The sequence below is a fragment of the Triturus cristatus genome, chromosome 3_2 (assembly GCF_964204655.1).
Source record: "Triturus cristatus chromosome 3_2, aTriCri1.1, whole genome shotgun sequence".
Taxonomy (NCBI): Eukaryota; Metazoa; Chordata; class Amphibia; order Caudata; family Salamandridae; genus Triturus; species Triturus cristatus.
The window spans coordinates 327860660-327886792 of NC_140584.1; the positions used below are offsets into that span (position 1 = coordinate 327860660).

At 42.1% G+C, this 26133-nt stretch overlaps 1 protein-coding gene across 1 annotated transcript in view; it reads left to right on the plus strand.

The window, feature by feature from the left end:
• The window catches only part of LOC146857290 (uromodulin-like), a 705316-nt gene that overhangs the window by 335976 nt on the left and 343207 nt on the right, over positions 1-26133 (plus strand). The window contains exon 4 of the mRNA XM_085647032.1: positions 6868-7091. Within this exon, the coding sequence (XP_085503158.1) occupies positions 6868-7091 (224 nt within the window). The remainder of the gene's footprint in view (positions 1-6867; positions 7092-26133) is intronic.

The following is a 26133-nucleotide window of genomic DNA, read 5'->3' on the forward strand; positions in this document are numbered from 1 at the left end:
GAATAACAAAACAATTGTCGATGCTGAAGGACAAAGAATCCCTTGCAAAAAGAGAGCACGCATGGATGATTCTAATGAATACAAAACCTCCAAATCACAAATCTATCTAGAAACTCCTTGGTCTACAGAACTGTAAACATTTTAATCAAAGGATGATTTGGCCTTCTCCCAGGATCATCTCATACAATGCCATCGCTGTGCACAACAAAACCCAGGCCCTGCCAATAATGCAAAACAAAGAAGAAAACATCATCCATTTACTTTGCATATGTCCAGACCTGATGGAAGAAAGAAGGGGGCTACTAAAGCGCCATTTTAACATTTGCTGATTTTGATTCTGCAGACAAGATTTATAAGATGTCTTAAATCAAAAGTTATAGGGCCCGATTCACAGAACTAACTTAAGACAAAATTTCGGTATTCGCAGAAGTTAGGAGTCCTAACTTTACTACTCCTAAACTGAGAAAAATCCTAACTTTAAGACTTTAGGTATTCACAGAAGGCATTTAGGAGTCCTCAAGTTAGAAGTACTAACTTTACTACTCCTAAACTGAGAAAAATCCTAACTTTAAGACTTTCGGTATTCACAGAAGGCATTTAGGAGTACTAAAGTTAGGAGTCCTAACTTTACTACTCCTAAACTGAGAAAAATCTTAACTTTAAGACTTTCGGTATTCACAGAAGGCATTTAGGAGTCCTAAAGTTAGGACTCCTAACTTCTGTGAATATCGAAATGAGTAAGTGCCTTCTGTGAATACCAAAATGAGTAAGTGCCTTCTGTGAATACCAAAATGGTAGTAAGTTTAGGATTTTGTCTTTAGTTAGTTCTGTGAATCGGGCCCATAGTTCTGAACTCTGTTTTTGTTAAATTCATATAAATGACAATAAGGAAACTGGAATCCTGTGATTAGACTCCAGTAAACCCTGTAGACTGAACTAGCAAAACTATCCCTAAAGAGGGTACAAATCTGATAAGCATATTAGCGAATTTGCACAATACTACCTGTTCTTGAAAAGAAAGACACTTTTTCAGATAGCGGTATCAGTAAGAAGGAAGTTAGAGTCCTGTAATGTTTTTATCACAGACATATGGTGATGATTAGCTTAGTATGTTAATGAGGAATACTAGATTTGTAAAATGAATAATATGTTTTTGTGCTTAAATGTACTATTTTTAATATATATCTGTTTTATTATATGTGGACTTTTCTAATAAGTATATATTGTATGATTTTAATTAGCACATTTGTGTATTGGGAGCAAGTGGAGCTCCCTGATGTGTGGTGTGATGTGAATTCTGTGTGGGAGGTTTAGGATGGATCTGGCTGCTGGCTGCTGCTCGCATAGAGGGTGCTCATGTAATCGGACATGCATGTAAATAGGACGTGTGACTTTTTTGGGTGTTGCTTGGTAGCCATTTGAAGATCTACCTCAGCATCTTCAGGACATAGAAGAAAGATGCACTGACAGCGTTGACTTGTGCAGTCTTGTCCAGTTCATTTTCAATGATGATTCCTGGCATGGTTGCTGAGTGTGGCTGGGAGACTGAGTTCCACCAGCCACTATTTGGAGTCCAAAGGAGAGGTGTTCTTGCAGAAGATCACTAATTCTATCTTATCAGTGTTGAGCTTGAGACAGCTAGCTTTCATCTACATTACAACTTCAGTCACTCAGGCGGCAAACTTGTTTCTTATGTTGAGGGTCTTGTCCAAGAGGGAGAGGAACAGTTGCATCACATTGTCATAGAAGAGGACGTTGATGTTGTTTATGCTGATGACTTTGGTCAGAGAGATCGTGTAAGCATTGAAGAGTGTGGGGCTGTAAGATGAACTTTGGAATGAGTTTTCAGGCTTCCATTGTGCATAGTGCCAGGCTGACAACTGGTGTCCTACCTTTCAAGAATGAGCAGATCCAGAGGAGAGCTTGTCCTTGGATGCCAATCTTGTGCAGGCCCCTGATCTCCACATAACTCGAGCAATCTTGTTCTACTTAAGTACTTGGCTTGCGATATCTCTGTATCATGAGGGTTAATAGTAATTGCATTTTATATAGAACTTCATACTGCAGTGGATGCAGTTTCAAGTAGTATGTGCACAATGTAATGGCACTCAATTTATCAACCTCAAAAGAATGAAAGGGTAGTTAAGATTCAAATTCGTTCCACAAAGATTACATCCTAAGGCATGAGAGAAGTTTGTGGGATTTCTCAGTGATCTGAACCTGTATAATATATGAGGGCCAGGAGGATTCCTGAGTCTGTAAGCCGGCTGTAACTGGAGGGTCTTCTGTATGAGTCTATAAGGATATGTGTAAGCTAAGGAACGGTCTTACTGCGCACAGCCTGTGCAATTAAAATCTGTGTAACATGATGGGGAATTTTGAGTTTGCCTATAAGAACACTAAACAGTAAAAATGGTTTTGCTTTATAAATTCCAAGAAATGTGGGATTGCTCCGCTGCCTGCACAGTCAGCAACGTCTAATCTAGGCATCTTTGCTTTCCAAATCCCGAGCTAGTCAAATATGTGCAACATGATGGATTGTCTGTCCAAAACCTTAACCTGTCAGTTCTCAGTAACATGGCGAATTTGTTTGGTGCCAGAAGCTGTGTGAAAACTGTGTAATGAAGATTGGCTCTGTTGTCTGAGGTTTGAACATGTTCAAACTCAGTAACCACAGAAGCAGGTCTGAAGCGCTCAATTGATCTAGCTCAAGGAATTGGCCCCCAGTCTGCATCTTTTCTTTATGCAAGGGATAAATAGCCTGCATGAAGCTTAACCATGTTTTAATTGTATTCAGTGTCTAGAAAACCCATGCTAATGAGTGGGTGCCAGATATGATTAGTAGTAATAGTAGTAATTGTTGTAGTAGGAATTGTAATTTTATTTATATAGCACTTACTACCCTTGAAGAGGCATTGAAGCACGCTACTCCGGAACCCAAGGTTAGTCATTAATCCAGTCTTGCTTTCTGAGATAGCAAGCTATCTAAGGATGTAAGCTGTAAAAATAAAAAAACATTATACTTAGTACTCCATATCTGTGCAGATCGCTTAAAACATTTGCGTCCCAGTGTACACTTTACTTAAACATTAGGTGCCTGATTATGACTTTAGCGGTCCTGGAGCGGGTGCCACACTACAGCCCAGCTCCAGGACTACTAAAGCCGTCCGCACACCAACCATCGGAGTATGAGTTAAAATCCAGCAAGCGGTCCTGCGGCTTCTGTCCCACGATGCTGCCTTTCAAAGACTCATAGGAGAGCCTTAGAAAGGCAGCACCGTGGGCCAGCAACACTGCGTTCCGGTATAGCATGGACTGTAAAGTCCATGCTGTCCTGGAACTGGGGGGGGCAGAAAGACAGGGCGCACACCATGTGCCCCCGTGCACGGGGCAAGAGGGGGCCCTATAGAGCGCCCTTTCTTTCCTCACGGCCAGAAGTAAAATGGAGGAAAAACCTCGATGACATCGCTGGCAGTGAGGAAAGTCATAATATACTTGGTGGTGCCTCAGGGCACCACCAAGCATATTGCTCCCTTCAGACTGCCGTTTGACCACCAGGGAACGTGGTTCCCTGGCGGTTGCTGCGGTCTTGTGGCAGTCTAACCGTCGCAGTTGTAATACTGTTTGTAGTTCTGCAGTGCGGCGGTTGTCAGACTGCCACCACAACCCGCCGTAGTCGAAATTAGGCCCTAAGAGTCTACTTATCTGTGAGCCTACCCCAGGACAGATCTTTTAAACAATTTGTATTATGCCAACCTTGGTACAGGGCCTGTTTGCTGCAAAAGAGGAGTGTTTTGTTTTTTTACTCACTCAGTAAAATTAGTTGTTTGATATTGGCTGAGAGAGTCTAATCAATGAGCAAACAGATATTACACTTTTTTGTTACCTAATCCCATTCTTGGTTGCTTCCATGGCTCAGCAGAGTAACTGCTGGTATGGACGGTACTTACAGCTAACATGCCAAGCGTATGCTGTGCACATGTGTGTTTATGTGGTGCCAGTATAGTACATGCATCGTAAGAATGAGGGAAGCAGAGTAATGGAGGCCCGTGGGTTCCATTTTGATAGCCCCTGGCCTTCTCCTATGCACAAGATGGAGGTGATTTTGTTTTCCCAGACAGTCGAAGTGCTTCGTTGACAATCCTGAAGTGGGAGGGAGGAGACCTGGGGCCTCATGTAGGAAGCCAAATACCGGTCGGTAACGGCCGATTTTCGGTAATAATACCGTTACCGACCGGTATTTTGGCCATTGGTATGTAGGGGGACATATTTTGCTTTCGGAATTTACCGAATCGGTAAAATTACCGATTCGGTAATAATACCGAATCGGTAATGTTACCGAATCGGTAACTTTTCCGAATCGGTAATTTTACCGATTCGGTAAATTCCGAAAGCAAAATCGAGATGTAGGGGGAGTGTGTGTGTGTGTTTATGAGTCGGTATTTACCACCAACTTATAGTTGGTGGTAAATAATGAATGTATGTGTAAATGCATTTTTACGCGCGTAGCTGTGTGCAATGTGGCATACATACATGCCCTTAGGGCATGCATGTGTGCCACATGTGCACACATGGCCGAAACAGGGGTGCAACAGGGTGTCAATGTGACACCCTGCCACCCTTGTATGTGTTCCCCCCATTACCGAATCGGTATTTACCGATTCGGTAATGAGGCATACCTTCCCATCAATGGGAAGGTATGATGCCTCATTACCGAATCGGTAAATACCGATTCGGTAATCACCGACTAGTAACGAATCGGTAAAAATTACCGACTCATTACCTACATACGAGTTACCACTTCTTAAATACCGAGTCGGTACGGCTCGGTATTTAAGAAGTGGTAACTGGTACGCTACCTACATGAGGCCCCTGGTCACTGAAATGTGGACAACGGAGACAAGACTCCCAAAGAAATTCGATGAGGTCCTTTTGTTGAAGGAGTTTCTGAATAATCTTCCTGTAGCACTGCCAATTGGTAGATGGGTGAATGGGGAGGGCAGGGAGGTTGCAGTCTCTGTTGTTCAGAGTGTGAAGGATCCTTTAAGTGAGAACAGCCTTTTGCCTCTTTCCTGTCACTGTCTTAGTAGGTGTTCATAGCTAGGAGCAGATAGTTCACACCTCTTTGTACATCTGTTGTGGGTGCGCCAGGTTGGAGACTACTACTTTACTGTGAGGCTCATCTCTCTGCACAAAGGTGCTGTCTGCAGAACAACCCAGAGAGGCACTTGAATAGTGCAGCTTTCCCGAACTACCTCTGCATACTCAGTGAGTACTTTGAAGCAGCCCAGTGGTTGAAATCTTGCTATTTAAATCCATTTAGACATAAGTGTGTGGCACGCTGTACTAAAAAGTGAACCAACAAAAAAAAGAGCAGCCTTATTTGATGCTGGCATCAATCTATTGGTGCGATCAGGATTATTTATCAGACAGAAGAGCACCATCCAGCCTTTGTCTAGGAAGAGGCTGGACCACCCCAGCATTAGTGGAGCCCTTTAAAGGGTAATACAATGCATCAAGTCACAATCACGAATACCTGCACCTAAGGACTCCTGATTTGGCGCTATACCAACCCTAGTAATGTGATGTGAGAAATTGCTCTGCTGTCTAAAACTTAAATCCATGGACATCATTTAGGGGTCGCAGTTGTGACCCCTGGCTTGCCCCTTGCGAACCCTGGCACTACCTGTGCGACTCCTGGCCTCAGAGGTGGCAAAGTAAGTGCCAGGAACACAGTGTGGGGGCTCTTCATTCCTTATTGTCTGCCTGTCTTCCATTATACTAATAATGAATAATATTCTGTTATTCACTATTAGTGTAATACAAATGAAGCCCACTTAGGACCAATAGTGGCATATGTGGTAAGTAAAATTGGTTTTAAATGTATGTTATATTCTTTTTTTTTTTTTTTATTCATGCTTGTGCGTGAGAGTCTGTTTAACTGAGAGCGTGCGTATGTGCAAAAAAATGTTTCTGTATGAGTAGGCATGTGTGTCAGTGAAACTGAGTGAGAGTCAAGTGACAGTTAGTGAGGGAGCTTGTGTATTTGCTAATCTTTGAGGCAAGGCAACGCTGCTCCAAAGTTGCTGCACTGCCTTGCGTCAGAGGGTAAGATATGGTGCATTTTTTCTCTCCCCATGCGCTGGTGCACTTTTGGCAGCCTTGTGCCAGAGGGAAAGTGGGTGCATTTTCTGAAGCATAGGTTTTGAACTGGAAGAAAAAGCTGCAACGATGTTACCACAGACAGTCTCTGCACACCCTTCCTGCAAAATAGATGCCTCTATTACTAAAGCACAAAGAAGCCATTACTTTGATGGTGCGCACTTTATAAATAAACTAACTGTGCCTGAGAAGGCCCAGAAGACACGGGCTATGTTGCATAAAAGGTTCACTTAGAATGTTCCTGAAGCAGGTGATTAGAACCCACAATCTTTCTGATCTGAATTACATTAAATGCGACTCCTAGATATCTACCAATGTATGCTTATTTCTTTTTATATAGCATGATCATTGATATTCTAGTCCGTCTCGTATGTCTGTAGTTTTTTTAACACTAGCCCATTCATGAGGATGTTTTTACAATAACAGTGCAGACCATCTCAAAGTCTGGTAATATGTTTTTTTCAGTTGCTCTCGAAATTACTGGCCCATTTTCAAAATACAGCAAAAAGACCCTTTCGTCCCAAGTCCTAATCGGAGGTGTTAGTCTGACGGTTATAAATAAATATAGCAGTCTTACTTTTGTGATTATTGTGTCTCCATGTTTCAGTTGAAAAGGATGTGTCTTACAGAGGCTTAAACCAGCGGAGTGCTTAGGTCTCTGCGCCTGCATTCCATTAGTAATCTCCTGGTCCTGTTTCGTTGCAGATCCCAGTGAGATCGTCCCCGCCATTGAATGTGGAAGTTCAGCAATGACCGTGTCGTTCAAGAAGTGCCTGCTGCGGAGGTTCAAGTACAGCGTCTCAGGCATACATTTAGTTACCTCGAACCCGAACTGCACCGACCCTACTTATCCGCAGCTGGTGGGAGGTGTAAATGTGATCAGAGCTCAAATCGTACCTGTGGCAGGATTCTGCGGAACTGAGATGACGGTAAGGAGAGGTGCGCCGTGCAGTGAACGTGGCTGCTGTGTTATAAAGGGCAGGATATTTATTTGGTATTTTAGCACCTGGAGCGCTCGGTGGAGGAATGTTAACTCGCCGTTGGGCTCTTTGCAGTAGGGTTTAATAACGCCTCGTAGCATCCAATCCATTAGAGTTGTAGACACTTCCAAAGGGAGAGCGTAACCAACGAAGGGAAAGTAAAAACTGATTGCAGCTCTTCAGACTTTGGCCATTAACTCAGATTTGTTTGGGTGTATGGTGAACATGCTCCATCAAAGGCAGAAAACTCTGGGGCTCACTCACAATCTGCATTTTGTAGTATGTAAAGTAGCAGTACTACTCGTGTACTACACAACCCACTTCACAAACTACTGTGGCATAGATCTACGCAAAAGTGAGAAGCTTTTTTGTCAGTAAAGGTGAGAGGGACACGGAGAAGTGGATGGAAAATGTGAATACTTCTTACAAAATGGGAGAGCTTTAGGGAAGTCTAAGAAGGGATTTGGTGGGAAATTCTAATGCAATGACACATCCACAAAAGAGTAAGAACATTGCTCAGTTTTCATTCTTTACTTTATACTCATAAAACTCGTAGTAGGCTTCACTTCATGATTTGAGGGGGTGAGGGCAAATAAGTCTACACCTATGTGTACATTTACATTTAGAAATGGTGAATAGCAAACTAGTGCAGAGTGACACGTAGGTGCAGCAGTAAATATACATTTTAGTGAATATACATGTCTATATTTACCTTTTTTAATAGACTTCTCCAAGTCGAAAGAAGGGATTCATAACAGACATCAGCGTTCCTAAACTAATTCCAACAGATATTTATATCTTCATATTATACAAGGTATGGACTTTAGGGTGGAACATAGACCAGGGGTAGACTATGTCAATGCTGATTTTCTATCCAGGTTCTTCCGTCTTGCTGAAGAGAACTCCATAGATGTTCGGTAGATCTACCAACTTTCAGCTGTGGGGACATTTGTTAGACCTGTCATCCTCAGGGTGGGCTTCCCCCAAACCTTTTGCCTGCTTACCTCTTATTTTTGCTGTATCTTTTTGTTGGCTTTAGGGCTCTGAGCACTTTATCACTGCTGACCAGTGCTAAAGTGCGTGTGCTTCTCCCCTTAACATGGTGACCTTGGTGTATACCCAATTGGAATATTTAGTTTACTTTTAAGTCTCTTGTAAAGTGGTATACCATATACCCAGGGCCTGTAATGTAGATGCTACTAGTGGGCATGCAGCACTTGTTGTGCTACCCAGAGAAGTAGCCTTTCAAACCTGCCTAGGGCCTGCCATTTCAAGGCTTGTGTGTGCAGTTTACTGCCTCTTCGACCTCATCTGCATTCATCTGCATTCAGATAGCTCTTCCTGGGCTGCAAGAGGGAGGAGGAGCTGACACGTACACCTGAATAGGCAGTCTTGTTTCCCACACAAAGGGCTAATTACCCTCTACTGATAGTCTGGAGACTCACTTCGAAGGCACAACTGGGGCTCTGATCCTACCAAAATAGTACACTATTGGACATGTGAAGAGCTCTGCCAGGAGTAAGGACTGCTGTGCTACTCAGATTGCCACTCTGCTTGACTGCTGCTCTGGAAGAACTGCTTTTCTCCTTGGCTGTGACGCCCTGCTGCATGCTTATCTCTGCCCTGCTGAAGACATGGACTGGACCGATCTGGACTCCAAGGGCTTGCTGGATTGCTCTTTGTTCAGAAGTCTCATGGTAATCAAGGACTTCCTACAACTCTGCAACAGCACGGCAACTTTGCCATCTGTGAGTTCTGCCCTGCCAAATGGTGCCATTCCAGTCCTGGGACCTTGAAAGTGAGATTCTGCTGTCCAGAACCATCAAAACTGGTGCAGTGGCTAATTTGCACCGATCAGAAGCAACACATTGCCCTTCGATGCCAACGCAGGAGCCATTCGACACCGCTTTGATGGACTGCGCAGCTCAACGATGATGTACAATGCACTGTTCACGACGACGCAGTGCCTGCATCTTAAAGGGGTTTGTCAACAAAACCTTCATCTTCAGCGCAGATCAGAACCAATGCATCAAGTCTTCAAAGAACACTTGCTCCATCCAAGGTACTTTTTCTGCAGGACCTGCATGACTCCTGTAGCCGACCTGCCCGTCATCGCGGTCAGCCTGATCTTTGGATTTGCCCAGTCCAGCAGAACCTCAAGTAACCACTAAGCACTATTTGTTTCTAAGCACTTCGTTTTGATTTCTTCTTTAAAAATTCATAACTCCGATTCTACTTATTTATTGGATTTTTGTCGTTATGGTCGTTTTACTCATAGAAATATAATCTATTTTTCTAACCCTGTGTGGAGTATTTTTGTGGTGTTCTCATTGTGTTTCTTTGTGCGTGTGTGTGTTGCACAAATACTTTATACATTGCCTCTTTTGATAAGCCTGTCTGCTCTGTGAAAAGCTACCAGAGGGTGAGCACAGCTTATTTTTTAGTGTGTATCCAACTTACCCTGACTAGAGTGGTGATTCCTGCTTGGACAGGGTGCATACTCTTGCCAACCAGAAACCCAATTTCTACCTACTTGGCACTTATTTGCTCCTCCCATGACCATGTGCTGTTATTGACAGCTGATGTCATCATGCTAATCCAACTCTACCATATATGTATTCCAGTGTGGTAGAGGCTGTGAAGAAAGAGCCTCCATAAGGCATGGCAAGCACTTACTCTGCACTAACATACCCTTCAAAGTGCTGTTAACCAGTTTGTTGTGCCCGTCGGCCAACACCCGTCGCAAGCACTACCTCGGTAGTGCTGCGCACGTCCTTTGGCCGACGCGGCCCCGCCCACTTAATGGAACGCACTAAACGGGTTAAACACTGACTCAAACCCTACTCTTGTTCACTACTGTCAATACTGGTAGCTGATAGTCAAATACAAGATGGCTGCATTTTGTGATGACCTAATTTCCCTCTGTGGAGATTTCCACTATTGACTTCATCATAACCACAGAAATTTGCCCAGGATCACACAATTTGAAGAGAATGCTGATTCCTGGGTTAAGACCCAGATCTCCAGGATCCAAATTCTACAGTTTAGCTGTTGGACCACGTTTCCTCCCACATCACCTTTCGAAGGTGATGTGCCAGCCTACAGCCTTCAGCCTTTAATGGACTTGTTTGCGGCTCTTCGTAAATTGTCATTTTATTAGTGACAAGGAGTGATTCTTGCAATTAAGTGCTCAATTGCCTGACATTATTAATGGCTATAAACAACTCCTTCTCTGCAGCATTCTATGTATATAATTATTAGAAAATTCAAGCACCTGGAGACGCGCGAGTGCGCAAAATAACATGGCCCCTTCCCGGTGAGCTCCGCGTTCAGCAGCCTGTTTTTCGACGAATAAATCTGCTATTCCTTTCAGAACCTCTTCTAAAATGGGGTAACTGTGCTCCGAAGTCCTTACCTGCTGCTGTGGTGTTTTTCCTGGAATTTGTGACGTCGGAAGTGGTGTTTCTTCCCTCCTGCTCCATCTCCCAGCTCTGCCTTGAGGTATGACCCATCTTTTCTGTCGGAGGTGCTGAGTAAATATTCAAGAGAGGGCCTGGCTTTGGCCTAACCACTCCCACAGTCTGATTTAGCTGCTGCACCAATCATTTTTAATAGCATTTTGTATGCAATAACCTCCTTTTCCTTAATTTTACATTTCTTTGCATCCTTAATTTTTATAAAAGGAAAATGGAAAATAAAAATGTGCAAACACCTCATAATAAGAGGAAGTGACAGGTTTCTCCACCTCCAATAAAATCTAAAATAGTGGAATTGAGTGACCATTACCTTTACATTAATTCTTGACGAAATTCAAGCACTTCGTGCTAACACGGGTATAATTGCATCAGAGATTAAAAACTTGCACAAAGACATGGCTAAAATGTCAATGAAAATTTCGGATAATTCAATTAAAAAACAAGACAATAAAGTTCAAATTGATGCATTTACTCCACTTGTGGCGAAAATATCTCCTATGCCTGCCCTCCTTCTGGATATGGAAAATTGTAACAGGCAATATACCTTACGCATTTTTGACTTACCGGAAGATGTTGTGTTGCAGGGATTCCGCACATACACATAACTGGACCTCGGTGTGTAGTGGTGTACCAAAAAACCCACCTTGGTGCCCAGAAGCCCAATCCGACTAGCTATAGTGTCTCATTCGTTGTCCATACTACAGCGAAGCTACCAATGATTAGACATCCTAGAACATGTCACTCCGACCCTCTCAGGAATCGTGGAAACAAGAACACTCTTTCATTCAAACACTCGTACTTATTCACAAAGTGAGTAAACAGAGACACCGTATAGTTTAAAATGTTTCTTTTAACTAATGTGCTCTATAATGCAGTACACGAGCCAATACTACCAGCAAAATGCATTAGAACAATATAATCAGCATTGTTACAATTCCATATAGCACGAACGGGGAAACCATATTATAATGACAGTGGAAACAGGTCTACAGCGCCTTACCACCCTCCCCATGCTAAGAGCTAGTTTACTATAATTATAGAAGATCTCTGTGCTTTGTCAGGGGGACCCCATACCTCCGAGTTTAGATGCAAGGGTTTGCATCTCCGGACAAGCACAGCTCTTCTGTTCTTGAAAGCTTTACTCCAAGTGCCTCTACATGCATGCAATGCCATATTAAAAGCACTTGATTTTCAGTAGTTCAGCTGTGTTCTATGTTGTGTCTATGGGCGTGGGACTGACCAAAGTGAATCAACAGCATACATTGTTTTTCGACCTTGAACACGCCGTGCAGACAAAGAGCACAGTGTATAGCTAGATGTGTGAAAGGCAGACAGTTTTCACGTGAAAATGTGCAAGCAGAGTATTTATGTGAACAGAGCCATGTAGTACCGTGTTCAAAAGTGGCAAAATGGCGGCCAAGCATATACTAACTTATGCTAACTTAGCAATGTCCTCAGTTAATCCCATGTCCTCACTACACCCTCCCCTGGTCAGTCCATCGGAAAGTGGTCTATGGAGAACTCAGAGTTCAAGCAGTCTGAGCAAGAATCAAGAGCATCTATATTTATGTGACCTCATATTAGGCGAAGAGAGTTAATTTGAAATATCCCATCAGTGCCTGAAAAAAAGAATTGTGTCAAAAATTAACACACACACAAAAAAAAATATCCGGCAAAGATGAGCGTAAGCCGAGTCAATCCATAAGAGTGTGCGAGCAGTAAGTTGCAACAGCTTCTAAAAGGAAGTCATTGTTATCGTCAGAAAAAAGAGACGCCATCCAATTAAGTAAAAAGAATGAACATACGTGTTCCTCGACAATGGTTGCCTCCAGCAACATCGTAGGATAACTTGCATGATACTCGATGTAACTTTGTTCTAGGAAATCCTGTGCCGCCACACAGATATCCCATTGTGCCAAAACTCCAAGCGCAGCAGCGCAGGCCATAATACCAACACCGGAACATTCTTGCTCATGGGACACTAAGGGACTCATTAGCAGCTCAAAATCTGGTGCAGGAGATACCGTATTGGAGAGGCAAAGATCCAATGCCCGTTGAAAAGAACATTCCAAACAGTTGAAGACTGGTTGCACGCAAGTGTAATATGCAAAACGAAAAGACAATCCATAATCCACGCTGAGTGTGGCCAGAGGCAGTGTACCATAGCATTCAAGCATACGGTTACGAAGCATCTGCAGTTGGTCTGGGCTGTGTAGGGCCACAGGAAGAGCAGTCATTTCATAGCAGGCAAATCAACAGGAGTACTCCAGCAGCTAAGGCAAGTAATAGTGGCAACCCACCGAAGACGCTGGAAAAAAATAGAATGAATAAATGCCGGTATCACACCAAATATAGTTTGGAAAGAGGTCACAAGGCCAGTGCCCACAACTTTAAAAAAATGTGCCGAGCCTGCAGTATGAGAGGCATTGAAAATGGTATGAATTAATGCAACGAAATGTAGTGGGAGGTCAGTATTAAGAAGGGCTTGTACTTCTGTCTGGGTGTTAGCCACATGAAGGACGAATGTCTCGCATTCAGATGTGAGTGAAACTTCTTTTTGGGATAATAGAGCTCTTATTCTGGTCAACTTATTGAAGTCTACCTTCAAGGTCAGAATGGAAGGCCAGATTGAGTAATCGAGCCTCCCATGTAGGGGTGGAAAAAGCACATTTTTACAGCAAACCACACGTTGTGAGACGGTCACAATGTAAGGGATGCCTGTAAGCATGCTGCAACATACCTCATTATTTAAAAGCAGATAACTACCGTTTGCAAGCAAAGTGAAAGTAGGTGTAATAGCTGGCACTGGAATACCTTTCAGAACACATGCAAGATTCGGGCCCGTATGATTACATGCTCCATGCAACTGTACGTTTTTACAAGCAAGAGAATGACCTATTGTTGAATCGCACAATTTCCCAGTAAGGTAAACCTCCTTGTCATCCCGCAGGCATCTGTATGTGAATGGTAATGACCAAACCTCGTGAAGGAAAGCACTGCCTAAGGGTTCGAAGCGGCCTAGTGGCTAATGCTTCATGCAGGAGCTAAATTTAAACAAAGAAAAAGGTAAGGTTATTACCCCATGGATGAGCCAGACAGCTGAGTCTGTTTCGGCCACGGATAATGGTAAAGGATCTATCTTTTCAATATGTAAAAGAGTGTATGCAGCATCTTTCATGGACATAAACTGTTGTCTTTCTGTCAAGTTAAAAGGCAAAAATAAAGATGAGGCATTCAAATAATCCCATGGCACTTTCCCCATTTTCAATGTTTGCAAAGTCCATGCAAACTGCATTACTGAACGCAACTGATTTTGACCATGATACAAAACAGACACATCATCCTGTACAATATCAACAACAGATGAAAATATATTATCCAACGTGTAAATGCGGGAAGAAAGTGTGTTAATACTATTATCAACAACAGCAACTACTTTTTCTAGATTCGCCTGGTCTATTGCCCTTAAATGTGATGCAGCTTCAATTTGAGATAACCTCCAGATTTCATTGTAAGCTGTGTAAACAAATCTTTTTGACCTAGGACCAGCAGGCCCTTTTATAAAATCCGTCAAATCAAAGTCACCGGATAACAACGACAAATGCTGTTTTACTGACGATAGTGTTGATTGCTGTAACCAATTTTGACATAAGTTTCCAACAGAATAGGTGGTAACCGAATGGGAGTTAGAAAAACGAGGGTCGGGCCTATCCTGAGTGTAGCGAGGGGCCTTATAATGGAAACGGAGGTGGCAAGCATCCGAACTGGTCTGCCAAACTAATCAACCTAGTGGGTCTACACTAGAAATATTAAATGTATCACTTGTAAACAATGATTGCAATTCTTCAATGGAATAGTTGGTATGACTGCTCCAGTTCTGATATGTAGCCAGAGCAGAATGGTAGGGGCATTCATTTGCTTCGAAGTAGCTACGCCAAAACAAGTTGTCTGATAGACTGAATCATTTAAAAATAAAGTTTGTGTTGGGATGAGGCACACGCGATGTAAGGCCTCTGTGGCCTGCACCTGCCAGGATCTAGAACCCCAAACAGATTTTAGATCTATTGTGGCTTTCCACAGATCATATCCACCCACCGACAACTTATCAATAAAGGAATTGGAATACAATACTTTAGTGTGGGTGAGCATCACCTTAGGATTTGATGGAGAATTTAGTCTAAAATAAAACAACTCTGGTTTGGATTTATCAAAATTTGTAAAAATATGTATATTTTATTTAAAAAGCATTTTCGATGTTTTGTTGCTCACACTCAAACTCAGCGTCGGTAGTCAAAATTAAGCTAAGCTTGAGTGCGAGCAACAGAACACTGGGAAACTGGACTCCGGTGGCCGGAGTAGTCAGGAAGCAGTAGAACGGAGGTGAAGGCAGAGGCGGGACCTGGTGGAAAGCCGCGTCCCAACCCTCCGAGCGCAATTGGGAGGCGGGGAGACGTCTGGACGGCTGCCGTGGAAGGACTGCAACTGCGCAGGAGAGCTTCGATAAAAGTGAGTTACAGAGGCCCCCCAAGTAGCCCGCTTACAAGCATTGGCAGGTTGTTTACGAGCGCAGAACAAGACCGTAAAATAAATACTAATGAAATTAGCCTAATAAACGAGGAACATAAAGAAAATAAAGCTTCAAAGCACACAGTGTGTATGAATTCAATAAAGAGAAGGGGAAGGGGCAAACAAGGGGCTCTGTCAGCTTCCAAGCTTGGCACGAAATCCCAACAGGGGGATTTGTTGGCCCCCACTGACTTAATACCCCAAGTGCTGGACTTCCCCAAACATACAAGGCAGAACTAAGCAGTGTTGATAGGAAAGAGACCACAAAGAGCCACACCTAAGACATAAGGTACACGCTAAGAAACAGGGGGTTGGCTCCAGCCTCCGGAGACAACGACGTAGCTCAATTCCCCTTAGTTGAAGAAGAACAAGAGCTAGCAACATTTTCGAAGGACAATACAGTAAATAAAAAGCAAAGCAAAGGGGACAAAGAATAAAGGGTGACAACGGTCCAATTTAAATTTCCAGCACTCCTGAAGATTATGTGGAACAATCAGACTTTTAACATCAGGGAGCCAAAAGAGATGGAGACACTGTTAGAACGAATAAAAGCAAATAAATAAGAGCCAGAAATAATGTAAATAATCACCTCACGACAACGGAACTCAAACAGGGCAATTAGGTTTGCCCAATGACAGTAGGGAGGGTTCTCCACGGTGGGGTAAGAGGTGCAGGTTTTTTCTCTTTTTTTAGCACAATTTATGCTTTTTCTTTTGGGTGGGGAGCATCTGGGATAAAAAAACGAAAAAATAATTGTCCGATATGCAAGATTTATGGTACTCATAGTCATAGTCATGGTAAAACGCAGATTAAGTAAATCGTACTAAGTTAGCTGAGATAATATTCACAACTCGGAATGTAAACGGGCTAAGAGTAAGGAGAAGACGCCAATTGTTTTTTTGAATATCTTAAATTAATAAAGAGTGACGCCATTATATTGCAAGAAACCCATCTCCAAAAGTCAGAATGGTCCAAAATCATAAAACATGAAAAATGGGTGGAACACAGTGTTTGCACAAACCAAACCTGTGCTATTAAGGGAGTGGCAATAATCATTAAAAAACCATAGAGAATAGCAATTCTAGAGGAATGTGTTGACCCGAAAGGTAGATGGGCTCTTGTAAAGATGAAATTAGGAGACAGCCCTATTTCTGTAGTCGGGTACTATGGCACTAACACAGACGACCCTACACCACTTCAATCTCTATATGCCCAACTAATCAATATATCCACACCAATCATCCTTGGCAGAGATTTTAACATACTATTAGATCCCAAAAATTATAGGCACCCGCCTGGAGGACTTTCGAATCTTCCAAGAATGAGGGAATGGTTGAACAGATTTAAAGAAGACCTGGGACTGGACGATATCTGGAAAACCAAAGGTGATCAAAGCAATAGATACACCTATAGGAATTATAAGTATGACCATGCCTCTAGAATTGATTTCTTTTTATTAGACAAATTATTAAGTACAAATGTGAGAAAGGTGGACCATGTACCTGCACACCTCTCCGACCACTCTTTAGTCCAGATGGAAATAAGTCAAAATTCCCTTCAGGGTGAGACAAGGTGGACATTAGACCGTACACTTTTGCTAGACCAACAATTTATTGGATTATTGAGGGACGCAACAACAAATTACTTCCAAGTTAATACCAATGAAGAAATATCCAGCCGTGTAGTCTGGGATGCTTACAAAGCAGTGATCAGAGGAAATATGATAGGCCTAGCCGCAAGAAGGAATAAGGAGAATAGGCACACAATCAGTCAGCTAGAGGCGGACATATTTGATAGGCAAAAGAGGTGTGAAGCTGCAACCTCGGAGGAAGAACAAGAAAAAGTGATAGAAGAAATCTCTAAAAAGAAGTATGACCTATCCCTCTATCTGGAAGGAAGGGTAAGAAAAAGGTGGGAGCCAGCACCCTGTCAAATTATGAGTATGGGGACAATAGCGGGAAGCTCCTGGCATGGAATCTTAAAACTGAGTCTAACAAAAACAAAATTATGGCTGAGCATAGAGGCCGGGATGGGGTAAAGGTAGAAGATAGGACAGGTATAGAAGATGCATTTGTAGACTTCTTTCAGTCATTGTATGAGGAGGATTTAACACCTTCTGGTCCTACAGTAGATTCCTACTTAAAAGATTCACAAATTCCTAAGTTGGACGTAGTTTTCCGCGAATCACTAAATGCAGTAATTACTATCGAGGAGGTCTTGAAGGCGATAAACAGATTAAAAAAAGGGAAAGCAGCTTGCCCAGACGCCATCCCAAACGAGCTTTACCTAGTTCTAAAAGATTCTTTGGCCCCGAGTTTAGTGGACCTTTTTAACTCAATCTTCTTAGAAGGTCTACCGCTCCCAAAATCATGGAATGAAACAACTATTAGTTTGATTTTGAAACCTGGCAAAGACCTCCTTAAATGTGAGTCGTATAGGCCTATGTTCCTCCTGAACAACGATTATAAAATCTTCACGCAGATTCTAGCAACAAGACTCGGAATCATCATGAATAAACGTATCCATAATGACCAAAAAGGTTTTATTAGGGGTAGACAGTTACATGAGCTCACTCACCAACTTATTGGAGCCATTGATATTGCCACCCAGGAACAGACTCCCATCGCTGTTTTTATATCTGATGCAGCCAAAGCATTTGACCGCGTGAACTGGTCATTTCTGCAGGCTGCTATCTCTTATTATGGTCTGGGGGCAAACTTCTTAAGAGCAGTAAATAATATATATAAGGCTCCGGTAGCAAACATCCTCATAAATGGTAGTTTATCGAAAGAATTCCAGATTAAAAGAGACAGGGCTGTATGCTCTCTCCCCACTTTTTTAACCTATATATAGAACCTCTAGCTAGCATGATTAAGAAGTCCCAGGAAATCATTCCATTTAAATTTAAAGGATTGGTTATGAAAGTGGCATTATATGCCAATGACCTAATGATCTACACCAGTGATTTAAATAAGTCTCTCCATACCATAAAAAGACTGTTAACAGACTTTGGGAATATCTCCGGTTACCAAGTTAATCACCAAAAGACGGAGACTATGTATTGGAATATGAATTTACCAACAACGGGACTTAAGAACAGAATTAAATACTTGGGGATAGAAATTTTTTAAAATACCGACAAAATCTGAATTTAAAAGTAAAGGAAATGAGAAAACTATTAAGATCATGGAGTTGTCTTTCTCTTACCTTCATGGGGAGAACCAATGTTATTAAAATGGCGAATCTGCCTAAGTTTACGTTTCTATTCAATGTCATCCCTTCGGAGTTTAAACCTCAATGGTTATAAAAGATCCAAAGCGAAATCAATACCTTTATTTGGGCCTCTAAAGGCGTAAGGATAGCATGGAGCTTGCTATGTCAGAGGAAAAATCGAGGCGGTATAGCCAGTTCAGATCTTTTGGCTTAATATAGAGCCTTTCAATTTAAGAATATCAGAATTCTTTTTAGACCACATGAGCTATACTCTTCCTACTGGAAAGTTGCAACTGCCGACGACCATTGTCTTTTTAAGTTTGTACACCCGAAGTACTTTAAAAAAGTCAAATTAAATGGACTAGGCTCCTGCGTACAAACTATGGTACGAGATAAGAAGAGCATGGAAGATTCCTTACTATAGCTGTTAAGCGCCAATATGGAACTCGTCTGGAACCCCTGACTGCTTCAAAGACTCCCTAGCAGGCCCATTGAAGAAAGCAGGAATATCGAAATGGGGAGAACTTTATGAATGTGGAAATCTACATAGTTGGGACCTACTGTCGGAAAAAACCAAGAGGGAAAAATCAAGGTTTAAGTACTATCAATTGGTGAGCTGGTCGAAGGAACAAGAGAAAAATATAGAATCCACTAGGAAATTGGAGGAAGAAATTCAAAAAGATCCAGTCCGAAAAGAGGTATCGAAATGGTATTGGTATTTAACTCAGAAAGATGAAGACGAATTAACTACGCCAGGTGACATTTGGAAGAAAATCTTCCCGGCTCAAGACTTGCAACAGCAATGGCAAGTATCCTGCACTTTTTTATGGCATATTATTGTTTCTGCACCTCTTAGGAAAAATCATCTTTTTACTTTACATAGGTCCTATTGGACGCCTGAGAAGTTATCTAAAAAATGAACAACCAGGCGATGAAAACATGTCCATATGTTCCACTTGTGTGCCCATCTCGATATATTTTGGGAGGAAGTTGGTAAGATTACTAATAAGGCTCTAGAAACGAACATTAAGGTAAGCACCTTCACTGTTATTTTTGTCATTTTCGATAGTAATTAATCTACTACTATACTGAGTAAAAACCAAAAATATTTATTATTTGTCTTAATATTATTAGCTAGACGCAAGGTGTGTGTAAATTGGATTCTTCCAACTCCCCCTAAAGTAGTAGACTGGCTTTGCTCAGAGATAAGGTCAGGATATTAGATAAACCCAGAGGGAAGAGTAAACAAACTAAATATTGGGAACTTTAGGACAAGAATTTACTGTAAGGGTAGGAAGGGATGTCCAATGATTTTACCCAATGCGACCCAACAAATTCGGAGGAACTATCATGGCGGATCCGTGATGGATAAACTCAAATGAATTTGAAGGTTCTTAAGACATAGTCTCACCTCGCTACCTAAGGGCGGTTCCATTTTACTTAGCACAAGGTGACCTTGTTTACCATAACCGTTTAAAAGCGCATAAATGAGGACAAAAAAAAAAAGCGTTTTGAGCTACCTTCCAATAGAGTCAGGCAATGTTTCCACTGGGTTTAATTAAAAACATTTCTAAATGTATTAGCTTTATGCAGATAATGATGCCCATAATGCTGGTAGCAAAACAAATCAGCATAATTTGCAGTGTTTAAATATCAATCTTCAGCATCAAATGCAGCATAATACTTCACATCAGAAAACAAGGATTGTATGGCCCTTACATCCTAATCATCAGAAAGTATGTTATTTTTCACTACATCACCCATTGAAACATGAAGTTCAATTGGTACATTGATTATCTCTGTAGGACCATGAATTTGGAACTCCACTGTATCCCCAACTATGCCATCTGCAACTGGCCAGGCAGAGATGTTGACAAAAGTGTGGTCTCTTTTCATGATGTGAGAAGACAAATGCGGAGCCAAAGTTCCATCAACCAGTTTTACAGCAGAGCGTTCGGGTAGGTAGGACAAAACTGTTACAAACCCAATGGACATGAACAAAAAAATGGTGATCAGCACCAGCCAAATGTATGTCCATGGTGGGACCAAATAAGTCTGTTTGAACCAGGTGACAAAAATATCGAATTTGGTAGGGGTCAATGATGATGTGGAGTTTGAGCCAAATGAAAAACGTGACTGGTTAACGGCATCCGGTGGCAAACCAGGCAATGACTCAGTAGTGGGATAAGCATATTTAGTTTCTTCATTATTACTGGAAGCAGGGGGGATTAACAAGAGATTAGTAACAGAGTCCATCTCTATGGCAGTGTCACGCTGCATGTTGTCAGAAGCGCACAACACTGGATTCCTAGATATTGCTGGACACAAAGCGACTGGTGTTATACTATTCAGGATCGGCCAGATGTTGTAGCTTGACATTGTCCACTGAGATGTATCTGTTGTCTTTGCAACCAGGAAGTCATGGTAAAATGACTGTACGAGTACCCTTCACGCCAAGCACTGGGACAGGTGCACGATAAGAGGGGCCAAACTCTTTTTTATTCTCCACCTTCTCTCGGACTAGGTCTCCGACTTTGGGTAGCCAGCCGACTACCGGAATCTGCAGTGCAGCATCAGTGGCAGAGGGTAAATGTTCCTTTGCAAGACTGTCACGAGTCTCTTGTAGGTTCTGTAATAAAGCAGAATAATTATCTATGTCAAGGAGGCAGCAGCCACCGTCATGTCTAGACCATCAAGGTCTGGCACAATATTTTCATGGCAAAGAGCATTTCGTATGGGGTAAGCCCACCCAGAGATCTTCTAGGGAGATTATTTAGTGCACGTTGAACGCTATACAAATAGGCGAACCAGTTCCTGCCAGTGCCTAAGATCCTAGCCATCAATGATTGCTTTAAATCATGGTTCATTCGCTCCACAACTGAGTTGCCCTCAGGCCTGTATGGAGACGAAAATTTGACCTGCACCCCCAAAGACCTCATGGCATCCTTGTGCGCCTTAGAGGCGAACGCCGGACCCTGGTCTGAGTGAAAGGTGCCACATGCAAAAATTCCCACAAAAACATGCAAATCCCTGATGACAGTTCGAGCGTCAGCACTGCGTTGTGGCCATACCCCAAAAAAACGTGTGCACGAATCAACTGCAACTAAGATAAGTTTATAGGCAGTATCTGAAGAAAATGGACCGCAGTGATCTAGATAAACACATCCGAAATGTTTATTAGAAATACACAGCTGTGTTTGTGGTGAGTGTGTAACCGTTGAAGGTTTAATCTGCTGACAAATGTCACAAAAAAGCACATAACTACGGGTTTGTTTATATAAACCACGCCACCAGTAACACTGCTGCAAGATAGAAACAGTTGCAGACACGCCAGCATGGGACAAAGCCATGCCTTCATGTGCAGCTGTTATTAGAGAAAGTCTGCTGTCCACGTTGGCAATCAACCTGTCACCAACGTAGTGAATTCTCACATAAGGAACTTTATCAGGACTTAAATGATATTTTGAAGGGAAACCCTGCGGGTAACTACCACCCTTCTCAGTAGCAGCTATTGCTGCCAAAATGTCATTATCAATCTTACTCATGGATCTTGTAACTGGTGCAACCGAACACGTGGCTACTGCCGATTTAGCTGCTTCATCAGCCAAACTATTGCCTACCGTGATACTCCTACGCACTGGTGGCCAAGAGTATGAATCACATGTGTGAGAGGCAGACGTTCTTTAAGATCTGCGACTCAAACCCAAAGCATCTTATGTTTAATTGCTCTGCCTTTAGAATCACGATAGTCATTTTGAGACCAAAAGAATAAGTTGTCATTGAAAGACTGAACCCAGTAGTAAGAATAACTTACAATTAAAGTAGTCACATTAGGATCTGCAAACTCCAGAACAAGTACCAGAGCGTGCAGCTCTGCTAATTGGGCGGTACAGTCACCTTGTGCCTGTGTGTGACCAACACTGGACTTGAACTCTCCATTCACTATGGTACCTGCCACAGTAGCGCAGGCCGCTGAATAAGAATGCTTTGATAAGGTGGTGAAGAAATTCGGGCGTTTATCAGCAATACGTGATAGTATATTCAATGGGTTCCCAGCTCTTGAGCATCGCATCTCACATCATTCTGTGCATCGCCACATGCTAATTTATTGAATATACTATAACGTATTGCTGACAAACGCCCAAATATCTTCACCACCTTATCCATAGAACCATCATTACTGCGGCTCCGGCCCAGTCCACGTACGGCTATTCTTTTCCTGCAAGCACTATCCAGACTATTTTCATTGATTCAGGCTTGCACCTTAACTGTCCTGATGATGATCCTATTATTGTTTTTAAAGGATCAAAACGTCGTCGACTAATGTTTGCACGTTAATCGCACATGATAAAAAAAGTGCAGTTACTGTTTCTCTGAGCCTGTTAGAAATTGTGCTAAATATTCCACTAGCTACCCCGTCTTGCCTGATATGTGTTTGTTCTAAATGTAATTGTCATGTGTTCATGTAGGATGCAGGATTGTGTCCCACGTAATTGCTACATTTGTATTTTGTTCTTTGAAATGTTTGATTTATTAAATTGATTGTCCGTCGAGGCATTATAGTACTGATTCAAGTCTATAAGTATTCTAGCAAAAGGCTTAACACCCAAACTATTGCGGCCAATGGTTTCATAAGCCTCTGCAATAGTTTTTGGTAATTTGCGTGGCTTGTCGTCCTCTGGGACAAGGCGCAAAGCATTGGACACCTGAAAGTTTACTGCATCTCCCTTGACATTAGCAAGGATCAGGTCAGAAACTAAGTCGAACACTCCAACCAACCTCATCCCTAACTCTACAGCCGCTTCAGGTTCGTGCTCATCTTGAACACGCTTAATCACGGAGGGGAGCACAGTCATAGAGGGTGTGCCGAAACACTTTGCATATACTGCTGTGAAAACTTTACCCCAATTGTCACAATTGGTTACTTCGGCTACTAAGTCTTTTTGCAAACTAATAGTTAAAATCCTGTGTTTCTCCACAGGAGTTGTATTTGGAAATACTGCTTCCAGCTGGTCAAATTTCTCAGCAAGCCAGTGAGGTAAATCATCCTTATTCTGTGGACGCTTGCCCATAACGGAATTAACCATGACAGGACTAATAGTTAGTCCGCAAGGTTCAGCTGGTTGCGCAGCAACCCCAGGTGCTCCCACCTGGAGATTGCGTGAGACGTATTGTACTAGAGCCCTATGCACCTCAATTAAGGAGGTGTGCAAGACGCGGAGATCCGCAATAGGAAACGCTAGATAACGTGGATGTGGTGTGAACCCCGACAAAACTGGCCAAGTGGCCCCTGGAATAGATAAAGGGCCTAAACGGACCGGAGTCACTGTGTGGGGGAGGGCGCCATTAAACCAAATGCAGTGTTGCCATGCCCATATCGGAATTTCAAGAGTCCTATAAGGCTGATATACATGAGGAGTTTGTGTGGGAGTGTAGACATGGAACAAGTTATCCATACCATCTACTGCCGGAAAGGTCACCCAAGAATAAAGCACCTCAAAGAGTAAAGTTGGATCAGTTCCCACCACAAAAATAAGTTCAACACCCGCATCAGGCACTCCATAAGTAGTCAAATGATGACGGAGCACTGCGCGGCTATGTGCCGCAATATCAACCTCAGCCATGAAGACAAAGGAGTACAACTTAATGCGTGGCAGCGCAATATAGGATAGTAATTCAAAAGAAGAACAACACCATTTAATTGTATTAAGCTTGAAAAAACCTATAAAAAAATCAATATAGGGAGGTTATGTCGTCACAGCTGTTTCCGGAAAATAGTAGTGAGGGTACTGTGGACAAGCACAAGTACTACTAAAGTGCCTCATATATAAGGACCAGACCAAACGTTAGGTGCGCCATGTTGCAGGGATTCTGCACATACACAGACCTATGCGCAGGAAACCAGGCACTCGGTGTGTAGTGGTGTACCAAAAAACCCACCTCGGTGCCCAGAACCCCAATCCGACTAGCTATAGTGTCTGATTTGTTCTCCGTACTACAGCAAAGCTACCAATGATTAGACATCCTAGAACATGTCAATCGACCCTCTCAGGAATCATGAAAATAAGAATACTCTTTCGTTTAAACACTCATACTTATCCACAACGTGAGTAAACAGAGACACCGTATAGTTTAAAATGTTTATTTTAACTAACGTGCTCTATAATGCAGTATACGAGCCAATAGTAGCAGCAAAATGCATAAGAACAATAAAATCAGCATTGCTACAATTCCATATAGCACGAACGGGGAAACCATATGATAATGACAGTGGAAACAGGACTACAGCGCCTTACCACCCTCCCTATGCAAAGAGCTAGTTTATTATAATTATAGAAGACCTCTGGGCTTTGTCAGGGGGACCCCATACCTCCAAGTTTAAATGCAAGGGTTTACATCTGCAGTCAAGCACAGCTCTTCTGTTCTTGTAAGCTTTTCTCCAAGTGCCTCTACATGCATGCAATGCCATAATAAAAGCACTTGATTTTCAGTAGTGCAGCTGTGTTCTATGTTGTGTCTATGGGTGTGGGACTGACCAAAGTGAATCAACAGCATACATTGTTTTTCGACCTTGAATACGCTGTGCAGGCGAAGAGCACAATGTACAGCTAGATGTGTGAAAGGCAGACAGTTCTCATGTGAAAATGCGCAAGCAGATTATTTACGAGAACAGAGCCATGTAGTACCGTGTGCAAAAGCGGCAAAATGGCAGCCAATCATGTACTAACTTATGCTAATTTAGCAATGTCCGCAGTTAATCCCATGTCCTCACTACAGTTGAAGGTTCCAATTGCAGATTATACTTGGACGATCTGATTCCTGGCCTTCTAAACCTCACATTTTTCAGAGAAATTTGAAATTGATAAAGCGCATAGTATTCCATCTCATCGTAATCCTCACCAAACAAAACCGCGGCAAATGATTTTTAAAGTTTTACATCACCATCATTTGGTCTTGATAAGGAAAGCAGCACGAGAAATTCCCTCCTTAATGGTCAATGGTAATAAAAATGTTATTCACCAAGACTTTGCTAAAGATACTGTTAAGACTCGAAAAAAATTCACTGACTTTCGCCCTTAGTTAAGAAGTCATGGATTTAAATATGGTCTTTTTTACCCTTCAACAATGCCCATTTGGAAAGATAATTTTTCAAAGTCCTTCCAACGTCCTGAAGATTTAAGATTGTTCCTAGGTCAACATTCACGACATTCAATGGATACACATGATTCTGCTACTTGAATATTACTGTTACTTGTATTTCTGACAAATTTACTGTTTATTTTCACACGGGGCTCCAACGGTTTCGGTCATGCTTGTAAAGCGTGTGTGCATTTCATACCTGTTATTAATGTTTAATTGTTGTCGTCTTTTTAATGTTTGTTTGTCTTTTCTTTTTCCTACTCTCTCCTTTTACTGGAGCTACTATTTTTTATATTCTTTCTTAACTTTTTTCTCCTCTTCTTAATTTTTTCTTTCTCTGTTTTTTACTATGGCTAATGTTCATAATGTTAAAATATTCTCTTTAAATGTCAAGGGGTTACGCCATCCTGTTAAACGTACAAAAAGTTTGGATTATTTAGGAAGTTGTAAAGCATATATTTATTTTATACAGGAAACACATATTGATGACAAAGTCTTAAATTATATGAAAAAAAGTAGGTTGATAACATTGTATCTTCTCCTGCAAAGGGCAAAAAAAATGGTGTTGCTATTCTTTTTGCGAAAAGACTACATTG